This window comes from Phaenicophaeus curvirostris, chromosome 1 (genome assembly GCF_032191515.1).
Source record: "Phaenicophaeus curvirostris isolate KB17595 chromosome 1, BPBGC_Pcur_1.0, whole genome shotgun sequence".
Classification (NCBI taxonomy): Eukaryota; Metazoa; Chordata; class Aves; order Cuculiformes; family Cuculidae; genus Phaenicophaeus; species Phaenicophaeus curvirostris.
Genome location: NC_091392.1, coordinates 78,335,864 through 78,353,379, shown reverse-complemented (window position 1 = coordinate 78,353,379; position 17,516 = coordinate 78,335,864). Strand labels below are relative to the sequence as shown.

General features: G+C 39.2%; 1 protein-coding gene across 1 annotated transcript in view; it reads left to right on the top strand.

Moving 5' to 3' along the window:
- Positions 1-17,516, top strand: part of VWF (von Willebrand factor) — a 146,115-nt gene that overhangs the window by 87,557 nt on the left and 41,042 nt on the right. The window contains exons 31-37 of the mRNA XM_069863499.1: positions 5,351-5,494; positions 6,432-6,596; positions 8,850-8,893; positions 13,234-13,411; positions 14,767-14,987; positions 15,970-16,162; positions 16,821-17,162. Coding sequence (XP_069719600.1) covers positions 5,351-5,494; positions 6,432-6,596; positions 8,850-8,893; positions 13,234-13,411; positions 14,767-14,987; positions 15,970-16,162; positions 16,821-17,162 — 1,287 coding nt within the window. The remainder of the gene's footprint in view (positions 1-5,350; positions 5,495-6,431; positions 6,597-8,849; positions 8,894-13,233; positions 13,412-14,766; positions 14,988-15,969; positions 16,163-16,820; positions 17,163-17,516) is intronic.

The window sequence follows — 17,516 nt, the reverse complement described above, 5'->3', positions numbered from 1 at the left end:
ATTCCCTATAGACTCCCGGTAAACACCTCCAACCCTACTCAATATGTTGCCTTTTGTCCTTAAAGCTTGTTTATGTCCATTTAATCAACTTTCAGTCCTTGCAGGAACCTCTACGTGAAACAGTCTGAATTATTACTTCAGAATACACAACTGGCTTGAATGTCCCATCGGGTGATTTAAAAAACCCGGAACAGCTGATTAACCTGTATTGAGTAGGCTTATTCAAGGCAACCAGAAAAAACTTCCTACAAAGCCTTTCTTGACTCTCAGAGGTTCAGCATCAAATGTTGACAGTCTTAGCTGAGAAGAGAAGGTTGAGGCAGTGATGCCATCCCTTCTCCATTTTTTCCTCCATCTTTGTAGGATATCTTCATTTTGTTTTGCTTTAATGATTATTCCAAACATGAGTTTGTTTTGTACTCTGCATCAGGGGAAGTTTAGATTGGACATTAGGAAAAATTTCTTCACAAGAAGGGTTATCAAGCGCTGGAAGAGGCTGCCCAAGGAGGTGGTTGAATCACCATCCCTCGAGGTGTTTAAAAGGCGGGTAGATGATTGGGGACATGATTTAGTAGCAGACAGGTACTATTGGAGTTGATGATCTCAAAGGTCTTTTCCAACCCAATGATTCTATGATTCTGAGGAGTGTGTACATCTATATACTGTGATATATACAATCTATAATGTAATCAAGAGTGTATCAGCACTGAAAAATGAAGAGAAGGAGCTGTGCTGTGGTGGCAGGCTTTGGGATGACTGATCTGTCCTTTCTAAAAAAAGCCCATATAGATCAATGATTTTTTTTTCTGTTCTATTTATTGGTATTTTTCTCCTGAATGTGCCCAGTGACTACCAATCATGCCCTACTGGCTGAGCTGAAAGACTGCTTTGGGGCTTGGTGCTCTTGCCAGCTAGGCCTTTTTGCACAGTTATCCAGATAAATGTTTGGATGGTCAAATTTGGGTAGGGGCCTTGGTTTGCATGTTTGAAGTTAATTGTGGCTGTTATGCCTCTCAGGAGCAGCATAAGTGTAATGTGGTAGGAGGCAATAGGAGAATCATAGAATCATAGAATGGTTTGGATTGGAAAGGACCTTAAAGTTCATCCAGTTCCACCTCCCTGCGATGGGCAGGGACACCTCCCCCTGGAACAGGTTGCTCAAGGGCCCATCCAACCTGGCCTTGAACACCTCCAGGGATGGGGCATCCACAACCTTCCCTGGGCAACATGTTTCGGTGTCTCACCACACTCTTTGTGAAGAATTTCTTCCTTATGTCTAGTCTTCTCCTCTCCAATCTAAAGCCATTCTCTCTAGTCCTATCACTATATGTCTTAATAAAAAGTCTCTCTTCAGCTTTCCTGTAGCCCCCTTTAGGTACTAGAAGGCTGTTATAAAGTCTCCCTGAAGCCTTCTCTTTTTCTAGGCTGAACAACCCCAGCTCTCTCAGCCTGTCCTCATACAGAAGGTGCTCCATCCCTCTCACCATCTTTGTGGCCCTCCTCTGGACCTATTCCAAAAGTTCTTATATCCTTTTTATATTGAGGATTCCAGAACTGGACACAATACTCCAGGTGGTGTTGCACAAGAGTGGAGCAGAGGGGTAGAATCACCTCTCTCAACCTGCTGACTACACTGCTTTTGAATTGCTCTGTTGTTTTATGGAGCAGGATTTAGAATATTTTGTATTAGCATTGGGATTTTCTCTAGGGTTTGTCACTGACATAAACAGCTGATGGTGTGGTCCCATATAGCTAATTGGCTTTAAGAGCTAGCTACTGTGGACACCTCAGTATTGCACGCTTGCACTGCTTTTCTTCTGTGCGAAGGGATGTACATTGAGCTTTCATTGAGCTCAACAAGGGCTCAGATGGCTGAAAACAACACACATTTTTAGGAAGGCTGTTTTTGAGCCCTAGTGAGTTGCCTGAGGCGGCTACCTGCACAGCCAGGTGGGCAGCAGTGCTGACTACGGGGGACTGGGAGGGCATGCCTGGCTGGTGTATCTGCAGAAGCAGACACTTCCTTCTGCCAGCAGAGACACTAACGCAGCCAGAGATGCAGTTGCAATGTATGTAGATATGTCAGAGCAAGCTGGAGTGGAGCCATCAGCAGTAGTGGCCCAAATGTGAGCCGTTGAGGGGCGATGCAAGACACAAAGTAGTCACATAAGGGCTGAAGCCTGTGTGGGTCAGATCTGATCATTTTAAAGCTAACTTAATTATATTTGTGCACTCTTTTTTTTTCTGGTCTTGATATAACCTTTTGCTTGGTGATATTTATTTCAGTGTAAACATTTTAGATTTCCTTTATTGGTAGGAAAATCGCTTACTGCTGTTACATTGCAGTCCAATAGTAACAAAATGTTCAAGTCCGTTGGTTTATTAGCAGTCAATATATTTTTTAAGGCCTCTGAAGGGTTTGGTGTTTTCCTCCCTGGTGACATATAGAGACAAACAGCTGAGAAGTGACAGCTTCCAGCTCAGGATGGTGATTTCTGATTCCCTCTACCACAACAAAAGTGTTCATTTGATCATATCTTCAGACACCTGGCTTCTTTGTCTAGAGCTGGCTTAAAAATAAGGGGAGAAATCCAAAGAGATTCTAGTACACTAAACCATTTTTTTCCATGCATTAAATTGAGTAATTGTGTTTTTGGGGACTTTGAAATAGTCCCTGGCTCTATGAAAATGGAGCTTGATTTCTTTATTAGAGATTATAAAAAATAATGTTTTTTCCAGTTTTCAGATATTTTCAGAAGTTTCTGAAAATTTTCAGAATTAATGGGAGAAAGAAAAATGCATCTGGGGCATCTGGTGACCACACCAGCCACACAAAGGTCAAAAGATCATTAAAAAAAGACAAATACAGGAATTGCAAGTACTTCTCACAAATGAATGAAAAAATCATTTGTGATACTTATTGTGTAAAAGTTTAACCTAAAATATTTGAAAGCTAAAACCGAAAATATTTTTTTAGTAATTATTTGTAGGACAAAAGGGAATGAGTTAATTTTCTGGCACAGTTACCATCCTGGAGCAATCTCAGGGACTGGGATATGATCATATTAATTTTCTATAACTTGCATTATCCTTTATAGCTAACATGCTGTTCTGTATCTAACATATACCTCTACAGGCATATAGAGTTAACTACTGGACAACGAAGCCATGTGTAGCAATAATTGTGAGACAGCTGTATAGGACATGAGTTAATACCTGGGGTTACTTAATATTTCTGGTTGGAAATAGTAGTTTGTGAGATGGAATTGCCATCACTGAACTAATAATAATGTTTTAAGATACTTTTTCTTGCAAATAGAAAAACATTCAAAATTTTGAGATTTTCAGTGAGCTCTAAAGTGTTTTTATTTTGTACATAAAATATAATTCAGAATTTTAGTAGGAATGACAATCAAATTACAGGAATTAAATGAATCTAAGCAATTGGAATAGCAAAATAAAAGTTTATCATTGCATAGCAAGGAAGAGAAGGCAAACACCCCATCTTGTTCTTAAATACTATTGAAAGCTTTCTGTTGATTTTTATTGTGTTTTTTTCTTCTGATTGTAACTGACATTTCCAAAAAGGATTTTGATTTAAACATGCATCTTTCTATTTGAAAACTAGCGTGTGGGAAAATATGTGACCCTTCTAGACAGGAGATGGCTGGTGGCGATAACAATGCATGGCAGATGAAAAGCTTATAGGAGGAGAAATTCATGTGGATCCTATTCCTGCAGTAGGTTTGACAGGGCCTGGCAGTTCCTTGTGGGTCCCAGCTCTTCACTTTAGTTGTGGGCATCTGTGTTGAGAGATGACACATGAAAATGACACTAAGGCTCTGGGAAATAGCGATATTGGGCTAACAGGGAAGGAAAAAGTGGCTGGATAAGGTGGGAAGGAGATATAAGGCTGTCAGTCAGGGACTTTAAGGTGTATGAGACAACAGGAAAGGACGGGCAAAGCAACAGTTTTTGCAAAGGGAATGTCACCTCCAAGCTAGTACTGTGGCAAAGCAAACATTTGAGCTTTTCCCTGTTCCCTGTTCTAGGCTAGACTCTTCAAAAGGGGGTAAATTCTGCCTGAAGCCCTAACTGAAGCCTTGTAGAGTATGCAGTTGTTGCCACATTATCAATAGTCAATGTGCTGAGTGAGCTTCCTGGAGGTTGTCCATGCTTGCAGCAGCTTGGGAAAAGGATCTTTGCTTCTACCAGCAAAAAGGAGTGGGTGATGTGATGAAAGAAGACAAGAAATGCAAACTGTTCAAGTGTGCTAAGGTATTCTAGGGGTATGCTGGTGAATTATCTATGATCTGACTTCCACTGCTTTACAAATGCGTTTGTTATTTAAAATTGATCACTGAATTCATCAAGCAAACGTATTTCTGCTCCACAGTTATTGCACGTTACTCAGAGTAACTAGTCGTTCAAGTACTTATCACTCACTGTTCACAGTTTGCCCTGAGTGTCCTATCAGTCACACGGCATCATTTCTTCATCCTGACCTGATAACTTCCGAGCCCAAAAGAGATTTAAGAAAGCTGCATATCATGATTCCCAGCATAAATACACATATAAATACAAGCACTAGCAAAGTTCTCTCTTGCTGAGATCATGATTTTGAACAAAAGATTGCCTTAGTGTTCACAGATGTTAAATGAAAAGGCAGCAGCTACCCATTTAAACCAGTTTGTGATTTGGTAGCTAAGATAGAGTTGCTTTGTGGGGTTTGGTGGATTTGTTTCTTTGTTTGATTTTGATGTGGATTGCCCTATGTGTTAATCTGAGTTTAGATTTCAGAGTGGTTGCTAATAGCAGGGAGGCAAAATGCACTTTTCACACATGCAGGAAAAGTTGACCAAATTAGGGAAGGACTAGATCTTTTCTGGGAGATGGGCAACTTACGTGTACAGTTCAGGACAATGTGAAGTTATAGATCTGATAACCACTGGATGTCACTATTGTTCTGCAACTGGGAAATATGCATATTCTTCTACACTATATTCTTTCCTTTTTTGTAACACAATAGTAATACTTCTGGAAAAGATAACTACCAGAGTGAGGAGCATAACTTTATCCTCATGGCTAAGGAAAGGTAGTAAAATTTCCATTACCTAAGAGTCTAAGGAGCTAAGGATGGTCTTTCTGTTCTGGGACATGTTAATAGTACTGGTAGATTCTTAATAGCTGAGCTCTTTCATGTAGCAGCAATAAAGCAGACATGAAAAGACCTTTAAGAACAAGTATTTTCCAGTACTGTATAATCTACTAATACAAAGTAAGATTTAGTTTTATAGCCTTCTGTGAGTTTTCTGTGATATTTCTCATTTATCTCTTACTTTCTTCTCAGGAAGAGCCATTGATTTTGCAGTGCAGAATGCAATGTCAGAATCCCATGGAGGGAGACCCAGTGCGTCAAAGATTGCGATAGTCATCATTTCCGGGAGATCAGAAGACACTGTGGAGTCTGCTGCACTTTCTGCACGAATGAACAGTAAATCTCGTTTTGCTGTCACTATTTTTAAGCCAAAGTAGTTTCTTTTTTAAGTAATGCACTAGAACAAATGATGAAAAATGATGGCACTGGTATGTTCATGTAGGTTCAGGACTTACTGTGTGTAATGTTCTGGTAAGAAACAAGATGGAACCAAAAGTACCAAATGAGGATGCCTTTGAGTTACTAGTAAATTCAAAACCAATCTGCAATTTACGATTAGCAGTTTCTATAGCTTCTCAATTTCGTAGCATTTAATTTTCCAAGGAAACGTGATCTAGGGGTTTAAATTCAAGACTGTTGAAGTCCAATAAATCTTGAAAGGTTCACGGTAATAATATTAGTAGAAATAGGATTTGATCATATTTTGCACTGACCTATACAAGAATATGCTTTTGCTATCAATTTGTGCTTCATGATGTTTTTTTAAGTTTTCTGGCTGTAGTCTCTGTATTTCAGCTTCCTCAGGTGTTCAGCTGAGGAACATTGACTTCCTTTGTAAGCTGCTTTGGGAGCTATTGAATAAGGCATGGACTAAATAACAACTATCAACTATTACTTTTTTAATTAAATAGTTTGAAAATAATCCAACTGCCATGTAACTGAAGAAAGAAAATGACATACTGTATTTTTTTCCATTTGAAAAAAAATGAAAATGTAACTAGGTCTGCAGCTGTGTTTCATTAACCATGCATGATCTTGTGACTAACAGACCTCATCCTAGCTATCGCTGTGATTATAACATCACCATTTCTGCCCTTATTTGCCTTTAGCCTTTGCAGTGGGACTGATGCAAGTAATATGTAAAAATGAACTGTTAGAAAAAAACTTTTCCCTTTTCTCTTTTCTTTAAGAAGCAAATAAAAACATTACAAGAACAAAGACTTCCTTCTCCTGTTCACTGCCTATTTAAAACCTTTTCTTCTCTTTTTTGTAGGGGTATCTCTGTTTCCAATTGGAGTTGGGAATAGATATGATGAAGAGCAGCTAAAGACATTGACTGGGCCATCAGCAGCTAACAGAATAATGAAGCTTCAGAATTTTGAAGACTTATCCACTATGATCACATTGAATGGTGAATTTATCAAAAAAGTGTGCATGGGTAAGTCAAATATAGCTGTAGCCTCATAACTGGAGCAAAACCCAAAAATTGTAATGCCAAAACCAGAATGATTTTTCTTGATTTGAGAAGTCAGCTCAATGCTCCTTTGTTAGTGTTTCACTTCCAATCATCGCAAATGCTCATTTGGACCACCACCGTCATTTAGGTGTAGAACAAAACCTGAGCCCTTCCAGCGTGTAGCCAACTCTATTCTAATCAACCAACTTCCAGCAAGATTGTTAAAACTTTTTAGCCTTGAACATTCAAGCTATCATCTTATTAATAATCAGGGCTGATCATTAACTGAAGGATATCAGGAAATCTCAAACTGTTGTGAGTGAATGGGGGCATGCTCAGACATGTTACAAGTTAGTTGTGAGTAAAGATTTTGAACGACGTATTCTCTGCACAAATCTAAGCATCGTTATGTGTATTTCTACAAAGAATTCAGCCAAAGTGTAAGAAAAAGGAGAGTAAGAAATAATTATTTTTCTTCCAGGAAAATAATGGAAAATATTTTAAACAAGCATTCATTTATTCATAGATAGCCATGACCCACCCTGTACGGAAACTTGCTTCATCTCTGGCCAGTATTTTGCTTCTTTTGCCTCCTTGGTCTGTGTACATATAGATATTTATTATTCATATTGTTGTTGTTATTTCTATTGTAATAGCATCTAAGTGTTCTTTCCACAAATGACTGTCTCATTGTATTAGTCACTGCAGAGGTTTTTACCAGCATTGCTAGGGCTTAGTTACATCTGCATTAAAATAAGAGGACTTTTTTTTGCAGAGCCAAGTACCACTAAGAATGGGGAAGTTGCAGATTGCACACAGTCTAGCTCAGAGATATCCGATCAGTCTCCATTGGGACCACTTCTGGCATTTTGGAATCCCTCCAGAGCATCAAACAGCTGCCATTTTCTAGATTTAAACAGCTGCCATTTTCTTTCTTTTCTTTTAAAATAAGCTTTTAAAGATGCATTTCCTCTCCTCACACTGTAAAATATGTGATTTTCTTGTCCTAAATTACATTGATCCAAGATATTGGATGGGAAGCAGGAATCTGAAACCAGTAACTGTGCTCTTATAACAATCTGTGCTATGACCTATTGGTACTTGAGATGAAAGTTTTTAATTTTTATAAAAACTTTTCCAACAGCACAAGGAACATGTTCAAAAACTTGAATGATAGGTATCTTATATTAGGCAGCTAAATCTGAAAAAATGTAACTCTCCCTTTTGCTATGGGGTGGGAAACTATCTTCTTCTTCTTTTGTTTTATGTAAGTTTCTTACAATGTGTAAAGTGTAATTTTCCCCTCTAGACTCATACAGTTGGATTTCTTGTACAGAGGGAGTCTTGCTTTATGTATGGAAGTGTACCAAAAATAATACTATTAAAAGGGTTTAAAAGATTTCCTAAACGCTTTCAAAATACATTACTTGTTCTGGAAAAGACAGAGCATATAGTGTGTATATGCTAGCATAGTGTAGTATTATATAAGGAGTTTGCTAGTCAGTGTTTTAATTTCCTAGACATGTGCTTAGCACATTGTCATACCATTGTACTTATATGAAATTAATTTCCATGTATCATTAAGTGTGTTATGAGAGTGCATAAACATGGAAACTGCAGTTCATTGGGTGTCTTGTGACCATCTAACTGATTATATATAAAAACTGCCCATCACAGTAAGGCCTAAATGTAAGGAATCAGAATTTGAGTATTATTATATCTATTTTTGTACTTATGCTATTTGGTGACAAATCTTATCTTGGGGTTACTCAGTGTATTTATCTTCCTGCATTTAGTAAATGTGTGTGCGTGGGTGTATAAATTCTCATTACCTGCTAATTACTGGAATTATTGTCAATTCATCATGAGATACATACGTAAGGCTGGACCCGGCCTCAGAGGTAAAGCTGTGATCTTCTTTTAAGTACCGTGTGGATGGACCTGTATGTCGATACAAGGAGTGCTGTAGAATTAAAGTTTACCTGTTGCTCACACAGTATTTGGGGACCAACCTCATTGCAGAAGTCAGGCAATGCTAGCAGTAACAAAGTGTACACATCCTTTGACTTACTCTTGTACACTTCAGATAAATGTTTGCAGTCTTCAGGTTACAAAAAAAAACCTTCCTGTATCCTAAGTCATGTTTTTAAGTACGCAGTCTGTATTTTGGTGACCTCCACTTATAAGGCTAGACAAAGGAGTGAGATGGCTAAAACATGTTTGTTTCTCTTTCAGACCCTGTCAGAGAATGTATAGATGAGGATGGAAACAAAAGGAAAGTAAGTGTGTTTGCTGGGTCATCCATCTGGCTCTTAAGCTACAAAGTTTGTGAAGGACCATGAATACCTTCATAGACAAACTGAACCAAAAAGCATTGGACAATAATAAGCATTAAGAATTATTTTGGAGGAGGAAAATGTTGGCTTTTGAACTGGTGGGATGATTTTACACACAAAGGAGACTCTGTCTAACAACACCTGGTCTTGTAGTGTGTTGAATACCACTGAAGGCAGTGTAGAGCCAAAACTTGTGACAGTGTGAGTCTTCCCTGACAAAAAAAGAATGTATTTCCATCTCCTGGTGAACGAACTTCTGGGAAACCTAAACATGCTCAAAATAAAGGTGCATGTATGAGGGGAGGCAATGTCGTTGTCCTAAGCCTCTCCTTCTCCTAAAAATACAAGTACCTTGTCCCTATGCAAGTTTTAGTGGAAGGGAATACCATCTCATAAATAATGAAATCAGAGTTTTTAGTGTTCATTTGCAGAAACGCTTTTATTAATCCTGAGAAAATGCTCAGAAATGTTAGTAGACCTGCCTGATCTCTCAGAAGTGATCCTCTGTAAGAAAGGAATGACATAGATGTTAGGAATGGTTTAGTTCCTTCATCTCAGGTGAAATGCCAAGACTTTTGAGTACATGTAATACTTCATGCATTTAAAAATACTAGCATAAGCTTGTTACATGTTTTCTAATAGAGGTCGGTTATGAGTTCTACCCTAGGATTTATCTCAAATTTACAGTATATTAAAAATATTCCTTTGATTTTTCCCTAGTGAAGACATGACTGTAAGGAAGGATGTGGCTAATAAAGAAAAGCTTATGAGTTGTCTAGACATAGAAAATATATCAAAGCTGCCTTACACAGTTGGCCTTGGTCAGCTCATCAGGATACAGAAAGACCTTAGCTAGATAAGACACTTGAGTATAACCTGGTGGCTTTCAGGTTGGCAACCTAATTAAGAAAAACAAGGAAAACAAAACCAAAACCTAAACTTGAAAACCTTTCTTAATTAAAAAAAAACAATAAATGAGAGTCTTCTTGTTTACTCGTTTGAATTACATGTGGCCGGCCTCCTGAAAGCAGACAGAGGTACACGTAGATAAGTGCTGAGAAGGCTAAACTTGAATTTCAGACACAGCACGTTTCTTTTTTTTTGGTCATAAAGTACAACTTCCACTCTGGCTAATATGCTTTTGTAAGAACAGAGGCCAGGCTCCAGAACGATGCTTTCAATTGCTAGCCATTAGGGGGATTTTTCCTTTCCTTTCCTGTCAGCAAGAAAATACGGGGGTTAGAAGACACTGCCAATATGGTAGCCATTGCCTTTTGGAGCAGGCTGATGAGCATCTCATGGTGTCTGCAGGAGTACACTGTGAAAGTTTTCTGCTGCTAGTGTTCAGCACCCTTGCTCTGAACTCCTCTGCTGCCTTACTGGCAGTAATGTGCCATCATTGACCTGCTACCTTCTTCCAGCTAAGTCCTCAAATCCACAGGGATGAAGAATCAAGGCTCATTTCTTATACAGACAACACAGGCTCTTATATCAGATACATAACATTTCAGGTGTTATTCAGAGAATTACTGCAGGAGGCTCAGTTCCCCAAGCATGATGTCTGTGATGCGCCTGGAGATTGTAGGAACTGATCTCTTGTTGTTTGCAAGGAAATCAGAGTCCTCAGGATCAAAAATCTCAGCCTAAATCCTATCAGTATCATAAGCAATAGGATTTGTTACTTTTTAAAATTATTGTTGCCTCTGCCCTGGAAATTACTGTCTAAGGAAGAGTCATGACTAAGACCACTATTAGTAACAGAAGCATAGAAGATCAAATGTCAGGCCAAAAATACATCCCCTGTATTATGTGAACAAAAATAGAAGTAAGGGAAGAATGTAAGTAAGTATATATGAAAATTTCCTAAACTGTCGCAGTCTTGAACATTTTGTGACTCAGGGACGCTTTGAGTGGCACCTTTTAGTGTTTGATAGTGCTCAATAGTTTTCTCCTCCATGAATTTGTTTAGCCGTTCTTTGAGTCTGTGTATTTTTTTAGTAGTCGTCATATCCAGCAGCAAGGAGTTCAGATAGTGTTGAATACAGGCTTTGCAAAGAATCATTGTTTAATATTTGAACTTGCCAGCTGACAGAAAATGTGAATGATTATGATAAAAGCTTTTTGTGTTTAATTTTCATCAGTAGTCTTCTTTTGATCCCCTTAAGCAGGCATAAATGTGGTAATAGAAGTGTAAGTACTTGTCTTAGAATGGTAGCACTTCATGATCTATATAGTGATTTTCTGCATTTCTAGCCTGCATAAGCTGGTAAACCCCACACTCCTAAACTAGCAATTTCAGTAAAATGACTTTTCAAGTGTTGTTTAATACATGGTTTAGAGAAGAACAAATTAGCAAACAAAACCCTGATTAAATTAAAAGGTGCCAGCTAATGAAGCTGGTCTGGCTGCATGGCTCTCTCTCTCCTGCAGATGCACAGTAAGAGAAAGAGTGTGCAAGTCCAGGTCTGTAGGTTCAGAGCTCCCTCAGAGAGGAAGTCTGAGGCTTCCTCCGGTGTGCTGGCAGGCTCATCGGTTTTAGCAGACCTATCCTTCTCGATTTAGAAACCTCTGCTTTAGCTTTCCTTTCTGTCCCATTTTTACTCCTACAATTTCATATCAATTGGGATTTAGGCTTTCTTTGTCTTCAGAGTCACTACATTTTCCTCTGCACGAGGATTCTTGGCTTTTTTGGATCCTTCAGCTGATATTTTTGTTTTAATATGCTGAGCTTTTCTTTTCTTGTCCAGCTTTTAGATATTTTCCAATAGATGTGCTGTTAAGGAGTGAAATAAAACCAATTAAATATGTATGGAAGCCAGAAGGTCCTCTGCCAGACTTGCACAGCTGTATATGTACCCTTCCAGGTGTTCTACTTTCAGTGAGGATTAGGCGAGACAGCTACAATTAAAAAACACTCAATTTCTTCCTATCTAAACTTTTTTTCAATACTTAATGCTTCACATGTTAATTTTTTCACAGCTTCCTCTAGGCTTACAAGCCTGAAAAATATCAAGCCATTGTCCAGACAAGTTGCCTTCTTAAAGTCCTGAAACATGCAAAGCAGGTCCAGTGAATTAACTAGTATTTAATATGTAATTTTTAATGTCTGCGAATCTGGCAGTTCTCTTTTAGGCTTGACAGTATCCCATACCTCAGAGATACAGAAAAATACTCTCACATCACTCTTCTTGCTTTCCTCATTAGTGCCAAGAATAGTCTGTGATTTTGTTTTAGTTACCTAGGTATTTATCACTTTGCTCTTATCATTCATGGGAGTGATGGAGAACCTGAAAAGGAGAAGATGGGAGATAACCTTGTCCAATAGCAATCACCTTTTCTTCTCCATGTGTTTCTGCTTGTGAATATCAAGAAGTGTTATGCAGTTTATAGAACCTCTGTCTCACTTGTTACTAGTTCTTCTGGACTCACTCCTGTAGCGACAGACCAGGAAAGGGCTGTTTCCCACATTTGGGGATGTTCTTGGGAATGCACACCTCAGGGTTGATTACTCTTTTTTGAAGTTCATTGAGCCTATTTGTGGACTTTTGAGCTCAGCGGTATTGGGGCCAGAGAGCTCAACTTTTTTGCAAATATTAATCTTGAGATATTCCATATTCTCTGTCATTTAGTAGTATGTAATCCTGGTGCCTTAAAATTTAGACTGTCTTTTAGAAGATGAGAATATAATTTATATTTTATTCTTAATTATACAAACCCACTATGCATATATACCGTTAATCTGGTAAATGAATGATTTCCCATTGGGAAGGGAGGAACTGTTTTAAAGTTTTGGAGTTGTGCATAAAATAACTACAGTGTTCCATGCCTTTCTAGCTGGGAACAAATATTGTTAATTCCTGCTGTGCCATGACCATCTGTGCTCAGAGCTCTTTCTAAAATAATTTTATGGCTTATGAAAACTAATGACTTTGACATTGAAAGAAAAGCGAAGGGGAATTCTTTGCTGACTATGCTATTCCTGCATGCTCTAGCTTGGCTAAGCTAACAATAGATGAAGTACAAGATACTTCATTCTGCTCTAACAAAACATCTATTCTAGACTATTCTCTTTTGCTTGGAATTTCAGAGTTGATAGTGTTGCTCATGAAGTCCTTAAAACACTGCATTCTATTATTTAATTATCCATGGCTAATTTGAGTAGCACTGCTGTCAGTGTCACTTTACTCGCTAGCTGTAGGATCATGGCAACAGCCAAATTTTTGTTTTTCTCCCCTCCTCCCATGTTCTTTTCAATTGTTAAATAACTATATCTCCCTGTCTAGCCTGGTGAGCAATGGACATTACCGGACCAGTGCCACACTGTGACATGCCTTCCAGGAGATTACACAGTTCTGGAGAGTCACCAAATTAACTGTGAGAGGATGCCAAAACCAGTATGTCACAGCAACCTTCCCGCTGTTAAGACTGAAGAAACTTGTGGCTGCCGATGGATGTGCCCGTGTGAGTATCTGTCTTTGTATGTATTCTTCCCTCCCCATCACATGAAATGTTTATCAGAAATCTAATACTGAATGGAGCTACTCAGCAATTGTACACATCAAAGATGATGGAGGTGGGAGGAATTAATGCTATACACGGTTAATTAAACAGCTAGATGTGTGAGAGTCTCACTGATGCCTGGAATGCGTGATGCTAATTGCAAGTTCAGGACCACTACAATGTCATTTTTCACATGAGCATAGCTACAGTACTTTATCAGAGAATCACGCACTCAATTTCTAAAGCTGCATCAGCCATGAAGGAGGACATATAGTACAAGCCAAGAATTTATCTAGGCGTGCTGTAAGCAAGTGCTGAATTCTTGGTCCATCTCTAGGCTTGAAGGTTTGGCCTGACCTCAGTCAAGCATACATAGTAAAGAAACAGCAATGACAAATGGTCCCCGCCTTCACACTGAGTATTTGAGCAGAACACTGTGTGATTAGTGCTATGGCTGAGATAACAGGAACAGAAATTAAGTGCACCCACTTACGTTTACAGGATGGAGGGATTCAGCCCTGTGGCTGGAGATCCATTTATTAAGAGATTCTTTAGGAAAATCTCACACATGTGACTTGAAAGAAGAAGAATGATAAATTAAAGCCAAAAAATGAGCTGGGGCCTCCACATCACCTAAGCGCTCAAACAGATGCTCTGACAAGAGTGAAATGGTGGCAGTCAAGGCTTTAGTCAGTGCGGCACAGGGCGTCGCTCAACAGCTGACACAGGGAAGAGCAATTCATGGTGGAGCAAGGAAGAGGCTCATCTACTGTGGCTTTTTGTACACCTCAGCCTCAGTTTGAGGACTGAGCTTCACTTCCTGCACTTCCTGCAATGCTACAGGCTTGGGGAAGAGTGGCTGGAAAGCTGCCTGGCAGAGAAGGACCTGGGGATGTTGGTTGACAGCCAAGTGAACATGAGTCAGCATGCAATAACATGCAATAACATAATAAAAATGCAATGCAAAATTTAAAAAGGCTTTTTACCAGCGAAGAAGGGGTACAATTTCCCTGTTTTTTTCTTTCATATTAATTAATAAATCACATTCAGTGTGCGGAATTTTCATGCAAAGAGTTTTTCTATAACCTTATTCAAATTTTGTATAATATTAATTGTTCCTGACAAAGATACTTCAAAAGAAACCATATGATGAGGTATTTAACAAAATTTTTGTCAATTATTTGCAGCAGCATTTCAATTCATTACTTTCCTAGAATTCTCAATTAATTGGTTCCACGTGCCCATAAATATTGTGAAGAAATAGTCTAAGAAAAGTGAATGCCTACTTGGCTTTTTTTTCCCTCATTGATATGCAGGTGTCTGTATAGGAAGTTCATCTCGACATATTGTCACTTTTGATGGGCTGAATTTTAAGCTGACTGGCAATTGCTCCTACACCTTGTTTCGAGACATGCAACATGATGTTGAAGTTCTCCTCCATGAAGGACCATGCAGAGCAACACCAAAGATGAACTGTATGGACTCTCTTGAAGTGAAACATCGTGGCGTATCTATTCAGCTCTTCAGTGACATGGCAGTAAGCTAAATGTGGCAAAGTGATTTGTATATTGTCTTCTGCTCATGCTATAAGGTTATGAGGACAAATTTGTTCCCTTTATCCAGTTTTTGTTCCTCTTGCAGATTGTTCTTAGGCTTTTCAGCAAATGCCTCATTTCAATTTCATCATGCAATCTATGTTCATATAATGAGCCAGACGTTTCTTTTCTCATTCTTCCCATTGTGCTGGTGTGACAATATCAAGAACATGGTATTTGGCAATGTCTCCTTGACACTTCTGCCAGAAAGGCGGATATTATAGACAAGACATACTGCACTCTAATTCTCTTCTGTTGGTAGAGGTCCTTTACACAATATTGTAATTTGGGGCATGGGAGAGCAGCCTCTATTCTTTACAAACCTCTGCATGACTGACTAGTAGAAGAAGTAGAGAGGTGATTCTTACATTGTATGCCGATGGACCTCAGCATTATATGGAAGGCCAGTTGAGTATTTATTATGTCTGTTTTATAGGGAGAAAAGCATTCAAATTCAGTATGGCATGTTGTCAGTCTTTCGGTTCCACAGATATATAGGGGTCAGATAGCCTGCAAAGGTGATCTCTTCTGACTTGTTTGTGGCAAAATAGGATGGATGAAAATACCTGCACCCACTTCTGCCTAGTGGTGGACAGCCTTGACTTTCATGAGTTTTATTGATAATCAGATTCTGTAGGTGGTGGTTTATCTTGGTGGTGTTAGATAGCCAGCCTGTTTCTATGTGATGCTGAAGTAATGTGGTAAAATGCTGACTTGTTCATATAATACACAGAATGAAGGTCCATTAATTCTGTACATTTTTGGACTCAACAGAAAGTTTCAGCTTGCAAAGTTGATTCTTACATCCAAATTCAGTGTGATCTTCAAGTATTTGTGAAGTAAAAATGTGTTTCAACTGTAAGATTGGATTGATCTTAACTACTTGCTAGAACTAATGTGACGATCTTGTGTTTTCAAAAACAGGTGGCTGTTAATGGTGAAAGGGCTCATATCCCCTATTCCAGCAGTTTGTTTGAAGTCACTGTTTATGGAGCAATAATGCACGAAATTAAGTTCTCCCATCTTGGACATAATCTCACATTTACTCCAAGAAACAATGAATTTGTTCTTAAACTTAGTTCAAAGAGCTTTCCTTCAGGAACACAAGGGCTGTGTGGTAAGTTTGAAAACTAGTAATTTGAACAGCTTCCTAGCTGCACTTGAACTACTATGTATGTTGTTGGAATTTGTGTGGTCCTGAACCTGTAAGCCCTCTGGCTGAACTGATCCCCTCTTGTTGCCACATTGCTGATCTAGGTAGGTTTTTCTATTATGGCCATCAGTGTAACAGCTCACTGACTTCCAGTAATACTTCAGAAAGAACAAGGCTAGACATCTCTCACACTTTTATTTTACATTACCTTTTCAAGGACTTCTTCTTTTCTGGGGGAGAGGGAATATGAAGTTTTAACTTCTTACACGTGAATTTTAATGTGAGATATGTCCTATGCTTGCAGTGAAGGTGAAAGGTTTGTGAGGGGTACTACCACCTGGAAGAATGAATTTTGTGGTATCGTCTATGGTATAATCTACTGTATAGCTTGTACGTTTGTGGCTTAACCTATGCCTCCTTTAGTAAGTAAACAGGAAACAAGACCCAGGGCTTTTATGCCAGCATTGGTAATAGCTATAAGGAATATTGTGCAGTCCTCTTCCCATTGGCATTCAATAAGGGGCCCCAGCCAGCTCCATCTGCCCTGTGCTTATTTTCTCTAAGTTTGCTTTATTGCTGACTGTATTCAGACTCTTTCTTTTCTTTTTACTTACCCTTCTAGGGGTGTGTGACCAAAACCACATCAATGACTTCATGTTACGTGATGGCTCTGTCACTCCGGACAGCAACATATTTGTTCAAGAATGGACAGTGGAAGAGCTGGGGAAGATCTGTGAAATCCGGAGAGAAGAGAGATGTTCTGAGCACGCCACAAGCCACTGTCGCCTTATGCTTTCTGATCAGTTTGCAGATTGCCACAGGATAATCCCCCCCAACATGTTCTACGAGGCCTGCACAGAGAGCAGCTGCTATGAGGATGAAGCTTGTGAGATGATAACTTCCTACGCTCACATCTGCAGGGAAAATGGTGTCTGCGTAGACTGGAGGACGCCTGAGTTTTGTCGTAAGGGGTTTACTCTACCTTAAAACTGGTACATAAACTGTCTAACTTGCTGATGGTGGTGGCAATGATCTTGTTACTGTAGCATTCCAGGGAAGTTATTCTCCCTCTGTACTCGGCACTGGTGAGACAGCTCCTTGAATACTGTGTTCAGTTCTGGGCCCCTCACCACAAGAAGGATGTTGAGGCTCTGGAGTGTGTCCAGAGAAGAGCAGTGAAGCTGGTGAGGGGGCTGGAGAACAAGTCTTACAAGGAGCGGCTGAGAGAGCTGGGGCTGTTTAGCCTGGAGAAGAGGAGGCTGAGGGGAGACCTCATTGCTTTCCACAACTACCTGAAAGGAGGTTGTAGAGAGAAGGG